At 39.0% G+C, this 8,126-nt stretch overlaps 2 protein-coding genes across 4 annotated transcripts; one reads left to right on the top strand and one right to left on the bottom strand.

The window, feature by feature from the left end:
* Nucleotides 1-496: 496 nt before the first annotated feature.
* LOC137745633 (serine/arginine-rich splicing factor SC35-like) lies at nucleotides 497-5,295 on the top strand. Of its 3 annotated transcripts, none has more exons than XM_068485617.1 (10): nucleotides 497-789; nucleotides 879-957; nucleotides 1,432-1,511; nucleotides 1,628-1,694; nucleotides 2,381-2,452; nucleotides 2,630-2,875; nucleotides 2,974-3,154; nucleotides 3,255-3,382; nucleotides 3,648-3,838; nucleotides 3,964-5,295. In XM_068485617.1, exons 1-8 carry the CDS (start codon nucleotides 714-716, stop codon nucleotides 3,258-3,260), a joined length of 807 nt encoding a protein of 268 aa, XP_068341718.1. In that variant the 5' UTR covers nucleotides 497-713; the 3' UTR covers nucleotides 3,261-3,382; nucleotides 3,648-3,838; nucleotides 3,964-5,295. The 3 variants fall into 3 exon arrangements, with proteins under 3 accessions (XP_068341718.1, XP_068341719.1, XP_068341717.1); XM_068485618.1 differs by having other exon boundaries at nucleotides 3,919-5,295; XM_068485616.1 differs by having other exon boundaries at nucleotides 3,648-5,295.
* Nucleotides 5,296-6,001: 706 nt separating this feature from the next.
* LOC137745830 (large ribosomal subunit protein eL21z/eL21y-like) lies at nucleotides 6,002-7,856 on the bottom strand. The gene is made up of 2 exons (XM_068485848.1): nucleotides 7,548-7,856; nucleotides 6,002-6,418 (listed from the first exon to the last, which is right to left on the bottom strand). Exons 1-2 carry the CDS (start codon nucleotides 7,782-7,784, stop codon nucleotides 6,161-6,163), a joined length of 495 nt encoding a protein of 164 aa, XP_068341949.1. The 5' UTR covers nucleotides 7,785-7,856; the 3' UTR covers nucleotides 6,002-6,160.
* Between the last annotated feature and the right edge of the window lie 270 nt (nucleotides 7,857-8,126).

Here is an 8,126-nt window from a genome sequence, read left to right as displayed (position 1 = left end):
TGAGGCTTGGAAGGCAAAAAATTACACAAGAAAGAAGAATCCTAGTTGGAGAGAAGTTTAGTGGCTTGTTTTTTAGCTCAAATAAAGTTGTTACCTGTTTTGAAGTCCAAATAAAGAATCCAAGCTCCCACCGCAATCGCAGTTCCTCCAACCTCCACCATGTCATCACCTCCACCTTCCCTTAACTCACCTTCCACCTAGCTCTACCACTTCGACTCCAACCTCGTCCGCACAAATGTGGATCCCCTATTTGCCATGCCATCACTTAACGGGTTACTTAACAAATTTTCTAACGGATGTATGAAATTGAAATAAAATGAAAGTAAATTTATAAAATTGAAATGTTTTAAAGATGTTGTAAGAAATTGAAATTGACTCCAAACATGAGAGTTAAATGTAATATACCCAACTTACTAACTTAGGGGCAAAATGATCCCTTTAAAAGGGGGCAATATTTGAAATTTCCCAGAGTACTCTTTCCAGAGGGCCAGATACCCAAATTCGATCATCCAATCGCCAACGTCCCCCGAAAACAGAGTCCAGCCTCCAGAAACCTCCAGATATCTGTGCACTCTTGTGCAGATTCGGAAGGACACTTCACTAAGGTTCGATCTTGGTACCCTCCAAATTATACCAACCACAAACCCTAACCCTAATTCCAAATTTCTAATTTCCAATTTCCCAATCTCTCTCTCACTAACAGTGCAAGAACCATGTCTCACTTCGGTAGGTCTGGCCCTCCGGACATCACCGACACCTACTCTCTCCTCGTCCTCAACATCACCTTCCGTAAGCGCTCTCTCTCTCTCTGTTTTTAATTTGTTTTTGGCTGGTTTGAAGGTGGTAGTTTGTAGATTGATTGCAATTGTTATGAACAGGTACGAGCGCTGATGATCTGTTTCCGCTTTTCGATAAGTATGGCAAGGTTGTTGACATCTTCATCCCCAGAGACCGGAGGTTTGTCTCGATAAAGATGCTCTTTTTTTTATCTTTTTTAATGCTTATTGGTCTGTTTCGTTCCTGAGAAATTGAATATCTTTGATTTGTTTGAAAACAATGTCTATGTACTTAGAAAAATCATGTGAGAAAATCGGTATTACGACAAGTTATGAATGTTTTGTTTGTGGTTGTACCTAAACATTCAAATTATTGTTATTTGTGCAATCTCTTATTTAATCATTATTTTTCTTATTTTTATGAATGCTGAGAAGATATGGGAATTCGACGCTTATGATCACCTGTTTACGGTGTTTGGGGGAGCAATAGATTCTCTTGAAGTGGAGTACTAGTTAACTGTAGGAACTGCACATTTGAATTTATGTCCTTCCCTCCTTAATTGTTTTTTTTTTTTTTTGGTTGTTTATGGTTAACAAATATTGTTTTGTTTTCGATGACTGAATTTTGGACGTTTATTTCCCTCCTCTGGTTTAGGACTGGGGAGTCAAGGGGGTTTGCTTTTGTTCGATACAAATACGCAGATGAGGCTCAGAAAGCAGTTGAAAGGCTTGATGGTATTTAAATTTTCTGATTTTATAATTACTATTACTGTTAATAATTGTGTTTCTGCTACCTTTTTTTAATTGTCACTGCTTGTTAAGTGTCTTGACAATTCTAAATACTTATGCAGGGAGAGTTGTTGATGGCCGGGAGATAACTGTTCAGTTTGCTAAGTATGGGCCAAATGCAGAGAGGATGTAAGTTTTTCAGTTTTTAATGTTTCTTATAGTGAATTCTTTAGGCTGAAGTTTATTTTTGGTACTTTTTGTTCCTCGAGGGAATTATGAACTTGTAGTAGGTCTTCCCATATGCTTGTAATACTATCTCTTAAAAAAAATTCTTAACTACTGCATATGTGGCTCTTAAATTGCAGTAAATCCTTATTCAGGTTTATTCATCGACTGTTTTGTTAAATTGGCGTATTCGTAATGTATTGTTACTAATGCTACCCTATTGTTTTCTTTGGTACCAATACTTGTCACATAGATTGCAGTATCTGTTTTCAATCCTATACTCTTGTTTATGTTATAAATTATATATGCACTGGATCGATCTCTTTTTATTGTGCAACAATGCAGACTAAACTGAAAACCCTTGTTTTGGTTAGAAGGGGTTCTGGTTGTTGAACCAAATCTTGTTTGTTAGGCTCAAAGGGTTTCTGTTGTGGAATAATGCAAGGATCCCGCAAATATGGCTTTGGTTTTACGCCTCAAATTCCTTTGAGCCAAAACTTAAGGGTTCTGGTCTGCAAATTTTCTTAGTGTGTTATTAATAACACTTGTTATTTTAGCTGCATTGATAATGAAATTGAACATTGAAAATCTAATTTTTGTTTGTTGTGCGGCTTCCATTTACTTTCTTTTTGCTTTCACCTTTATTTCAGTCATAAAGGAAGGATTTCTGAAGCTCTACCAAAATCAAGGTACAGGTCAAGAAGTCGCAGTCCTCGGAGAAGGTTAGCACTCCTTTTGGTCTTTCTTTTTGATGGATATTTTTCTGTCATATGATTTCAAGAATCCTGATCTCAATTTGCTAGATTGTGCCTAGATTTTGACAGATACTCCAGTTTCTTTCTTAAGCTTTTGATAGTATTCAAGTGAATGCCTGATACTTACTACTTAAAATCTCCCAGGTACCGAGATGACTACAGAGACCGTGATTACAGGAGGAGAAGTCGCAGTAGGAGTTGGGATAGGTATGACCGTGACAGATACCATGGGAGGGACAGAGACTACCGTCGACGAAGCAGGAGCCGTAGTGCCAGTCCTGATTACTACAGGATCAGGGGAAGGGGGTGCTATGATGAAAGGCGGAGTCTGACTCGATATAGGAGTCGGAGTCGGAGTCGTACTCGGAGTCCATATCGGACTATTGATAGGTTTTAATTCAAGCTAATTATCCTTTTTTGTTATGTTTATAGTTGTATGCTAGTTCCTCCTTTTGGTTATCTTTAACATATACTAATCTGCACTGCAGTGCCTCCCCTGCTCGGCGTAGCCCTAGTCCTCGTAAGAGCCCTTCCCCACTAAGCAGGAGCCGCAGTGCCAGCTCTGATAGACGTAGTCTTGATGGACAATCCCCAACCTCTCGAAGTGTTTCACCACGCCATCGTCCTGCTGATTCTCGAAGCCCATCCCCTCGAAATTTAGATTTTGATGTGAGTTGATGTCTACAGTTTTGATTGCTTCTGGAACGATTACTTTCTCTTGCATGGGCAGAAGAGTATTGGTTTGGTAACTTTTGACTGTATTTTACAGGATTGATATTGTTGTATGGAAACTATCATGGAAGTACCCTAAGTTGTGTACTTTTTGCAGCTCTGCTGATATCGGGGATCCTTGATCATTATGCTTGTTTCTTTTGGATCTTTTACGTGCTAGTTCTGGTAGGACAGGTTTTCTTTAGTACTCTAATATATAAATGCTGCACCTTGTGCATTTCTTTATTTAGCTGGGATCATCTGGCAACTTGTGGACATTATAGTTTGTAGATTGGTAATATTTAATTTACAGAGGATATTCTGTTGTAATTTTCGTATTGTATTTTCTTTCATTTTTGTTTTGGTGTGAACTATGGTCTGTGGTCTTAAGTTGTCTAGTTCTGTTTATAGGAAGACTGATTCATCATGAACTATTTCTTGGATTTTATAGTTCTGTTCGTGAAAAGAGTGATTGAGGCCAAGATAAGAGGATGTTGATTCGCAGCCGTTGATGCTGTTTCTAGTTTGTAGATGGATGGTCGTGGTTGTGATGGTGGTCTTAGAAGTATGATTGTTTTTCGCAGTGAGCTGGTTGCAGGGCCAGTAGCTTAAGCTGATTTTCTCCATACGTGATATATGTTGGTAAGAATATGGCTTGGCTATTTGTTTCTGAAGTGTTATGTAATTAGGATTTCTATGTTTGACCTAATAGTCGGTTAAAGGGGTTTTAGCTGCTGTGGCGGTCGTAACTGGGTCTGTACCTGTAGCTGATGCTGCATGTGATTTGGACGGACATGTTGTTCCTTATGAACCTGAATGGGTTTGTAGTTGCTGTGATGGTAGAAATTGAACTGGTGTTTCCCTGCTGCCTGATGATGCACATGAGTTGGACCTGTGATTTAGTAACCAGGCTGCGGATACCCAGTATGAACTGTGGATACTAACTCTGAAACCTTGTATGTTGGGCCCCACTTTGCAGTCACAGTAACGAGACACGGTAAACAAGTTTGTGGTTAATTTCTTTAGGCTATGTTTGGATGAGGGATTTTCAAGTCCTAAGGGATTGATGCCAAGTTAGTAAGGGACGGATTACAAATTATTAGGTAATAAGAGGGATTAGAATGGCACACATGAGCATTACAAAGGCGTGTAAAAGAGTTTTATAAATGATTCCTTCCTAGTAGGGGTTTGCAAACCCCTCTCACATGCCTTTTTAATGTTCATGTGGTGCATTTCTAATCCCTTTTATCAAGCATTTTGTAATCCTTTCCTTATTAACTTGACCTCAATCCCTTTGGGCTTGGGAAATTTCTCAATCCCGTAGGGTACTTAAGACTACTATATCTAGTCCCAACCTGTTTTCAATTGTATAACCTCTGCTGCTGGATTTATATAGATCTTGTATCACATGTTGGTGGCTCTAGCTGTGAAATGGTAGCTGATCTGTATTATGTTGTATCAGAATCTTGTGTGGGTTCGTGAACAACTGAAGTTGTAGCGAATAACCACCTGCTGCGCTGTTGCTGCCATTTTATGATGGGGTCCGGTAGGCTATGACCAGTTGGGGCCCTGAGAATGGCTGCTTGGCTATCTATCTGGCATGTCCTGATTGCCGAAAGATTTACTTTGTTTTCTGTTATGCCTGATTGATAAATGGCTGTGCATAGTTGCTGGTCCTAGTTCCAGAAGCTCGTTTCTTAATCAGTCTTTTAACATTTACGACATAATAATTGCATTTAACGATTATGGGGTTGATCTGGGGAAGATCACTTGGTCTTCTTATATATAATGTTCTTTTGCCAATCTTATGCGCCTTTTGTGCTACGTATATTGTAGGTTGCTGCGAATCTTTCGTAAGACTGGTATCAGATATCCTGTTGTGCTTTTGACAGTAAACATGTAAGGCCCTTGTTTTCGCTTACGTTGTAGACTCTTATATTTTCATGCTGTATTCTTGTGTTGTGTTCTAGTATTGATGAGTGAGAACTTCAGAATATAGGGGAATGCTGCATCACTAAATCTGTTTTAGTGATGGACCAGACGTGTATTCTTGTGCTTGACTAGACGTTTTCAATTTCGAGTTCTGATTTTCTCGTTCACCGCTCATTTGAACCTTCCATGTACCCTCCGGTCCCTCCCTCCGTTTTCTTGTCCCATATTTTACTGAATTCACCTTCTTTGCAACGTCTGCGCGTATTTTTGTTGAAAAAAAAAAAAATGTGTTTGGGTCAGACAGACTCAATCAAGTGAATATCCGTATGTTTTTTTTTGTTGGAACTGTTATCACTTCAAAAATCTCACTTTACATTTTGCACAAATGTATTTTTCTTTCTAATTATATAAAGTTTGAATTGTTGGAGTGTTAATAACAATTCTCTATTTTCTTTTTCTTGAATAAACGATATTATCTATACTATGGAAGAGGGCAGTGGGATTAGCGTTAGTAGTAATGTGGTTTAAATTCGCCTTTAGCGAAAGTCGGACATAAGATTTTTTATTTTACAAATGAAGAGGAATACCAATAGACTGTAGTATGAAGTTGTGGAAGTTCACATTATTTCGTCAATGAGTTTCATCCGTTTTAAGAGCCCAGGAGATTGTTTTGATAGGCTATCAGGTATCCTTTAGAAAATGCTCTGTTAACGCTCGAACTATTGTATAGACCAAAGGCGTATTCATTCGTACTTGTTCGGGATGGTACTGACCTGATATATACATGCATTTGGTTGGAAAAGTTGAGGGATGAAAGTGAGTTTAACCGGGCGAGTTGAGTAGCTTAGAGAGGTCAACTAAAAGCCATACAGGTAAACACTGAAGATAATTTCCACATTCGAATAAAATTGTACTTGAAACCATAACATATATCATAAGCAGTCTCAAATGCGGCACATCAAAGTCGCTCAAAAATTTGTAAAACGAAACTACGGAAACATTTGAGTTGACCAAAGCAAACGGAAATTAAACCTAGTACCCTCCTTTAAGATCATTGACGACATCATAAGGAATGGGAGTAACGGTTTCCATGACGGCACCTTCCACCCTGAAACCAGGCTTGGGTCCCTTTGGCTGCCTCTTGGTGCTGATGACCTCACCCCTTGCCTTAGCCTCGGCCTTCAGCTGATCATTCTTTATCTTCCTCAAACGGAATTCTTCGTTGCACCTTGATGGCTGCACATGCTCCACGCGCACATGGATCCTCTTCCTGATGATTCTGTTTCCGACCTGATATCATATAGAAGCATACTGTTTAAAATCTTTGGTGACCAAATCCAAAGTAAAGTATGCAACAATCACTAAAAAGCATGACAATGGCAGTACAGGACTCCAATACGTACAGAACAAGACCATAAATTTAAGACAATGATCAACATTGCAATACTCAAACCAGAACTCCGTATGGACCTACACGAACTATTAACCTACTCTCAATAAAAATTCATCCTAAATCCACAAGCTTATATCGTAGTTCACACACGAAAGGTGGTAACTAATACCAATCAATAATAGAACAAATATTTCAAACATTATAGAACACACACAATGACTTACATCAATAGGTCTTATTTACCAATTGACAACCTATTTTTTGTTGTCTTAATTGCAGTGGGTTTGTATCATCTGACACAACAGAACAAATTATCAAAGAAATTACATTTGGCAATTGGTGTGTGTTCTAGGATCCATACGGCCGACCTCACTTAGGCTGGTTTGGTATTCCTGTGTTTTGAAAAAAAACTGCTTCTGATGTGCCAAGAATACGCAACCGTGAAATACAGCAGAGTGTTTGGTAAACATTTTTGTAAAAGTGCTTTTAAAAAAAAAAAAAACAGTATTATAATGTTTGATAAACTTTTATGTAAAACAGATGTGAAAAAAAACTGATTTTTCAAAGCTGAGTTTTGCAGCTTTGTGTTTTTGGCTTCTTTTCATCCAAAACTGTGAAAAAAAACTAAAACTGAATGTTTACCAAACTCAGTACCAAACTAGGGCTTAGTCGGATAAGGCTTTGTTGTCGTTATTGTTGATGTGTGATACCCAACTTTACATACAGCATAAAATACAAATCAACAGTAGATTCAGTAGCATTAAACGAAGCCCTAAAACATCCCTGGAAACATATAAATCTAAGCTACAATTTCCATATAACAGCAAGAACCCCGGCAACGACGCAGTTCTATTTTACCCTGACTCCATTTAGATACCATCAAGTCCAAATCAGACCTAAAGTGAGGAAATTTCAACAAAAACCAACAAATCCAGACCAACATTTCCACACAAGCATATCATCTAACACCTTGCAGGCAATCCAAACTCCAAATGAATACACACGAAAACAAAAATGGAAATTAACCTGCTTGTTGATCTCGACACCGATGGCGCGCTTGGTGACGTTCCAGACGCGACCGGTACGGCCATGGTAGAACTTGTGGGGCATACCCTTGTGGACGGCGCCGTTAACCTTGACATCGACATGGTCGCCGATCCTGTAGGTCTTGAGGTAGGTGGAGAGCGGGATGTACCCCTTCTTCCTGAAGGCCCTCGAGAACAGATCACGAGTCCGGGAACGGAGACCGTGTCCAGCAGGCATTTTTCTGAGGGTTCTGTGACTCTAGGGTTTGGGGTTTCTTCTCTGAGAGTGGCTGCCTAAAGCCCTGCGACTCTGTTATCTTGCTTTTATAGTAGGTCTGGTGAGGCGGGTAGGGTTTTCAGGGTTTGTTGTTGAGATGTGGGCTGGGCTTCTTGTGTCAACAAACATTGGATTTTATTAATGTTAAGATGGCCCATGTTTAATGGGCTACAATTTGGCCTGTTTTAATTCTAAACCCTGGCCCAAGATTTATTCAATGATAAGAATGTGTTCCTATTAATGCATTGGAACGTTTATTTATTTGGAATCGAGAAATCTTGAATCAAAATGACAACTTTTATG

This window comes from Pyrus communis, chromosome 9, assembly GCF_963583255.1.
Source record: "Pyrus communis chromosome 9, drPyrComm1.1, whole genome shotgun sequence".
Taxonomy (NCBI): Eukaryota; Viridiplantae; Streptophyta; class Magnoliopsida; order Rosales; family Rosaceae; genus Pyrus; species Pyrus communis.
Note: the sequence above shows the minus strand (reverse complement) of the source record. Positions and strands in the feature narration are given on the sequence as shown.

Excerpts from the sequence above, each read along its gene's own strand:
- LOC137745633 (XM_068485617.1), top strand. The coding sequence starts at position 714 with ATGTCTCACTTCGGTAGGTCTGGCCCTCCGGACATCACCGACACCTAC. Across the intron at positions 1,512-1,627 it reads AGCAGTTGAAAGGCTTGATG|GGAGAGTTGTTGATGGCCGG; the intron begins GTATTTAAATTT and ends ATACTTATGCAG. Across the intron at positions 2,876-2,973 it reads CCATATCGGACTATTGATAG|TGCCTCCCCTGCTCGGCGTA; the intron begins GTTTTAATTCAA and ends TCTGCACTGCAG.
- LOC137745830 (XM_068485848.1), bottom strand. The coding sequence starts at position 7,784 with ATGCCTGCTGGACACGGTCTCCGTTCCCGGACTCGTGATCTGTTCTCG. Across the intron at positions 6,419-7,547 it reads GTGTCGAGATCAACAAGCAG|GTCGGAAACAGAATCATCAG; the intron begins GTTAATTTCCAT and ends ATATGATATCAG.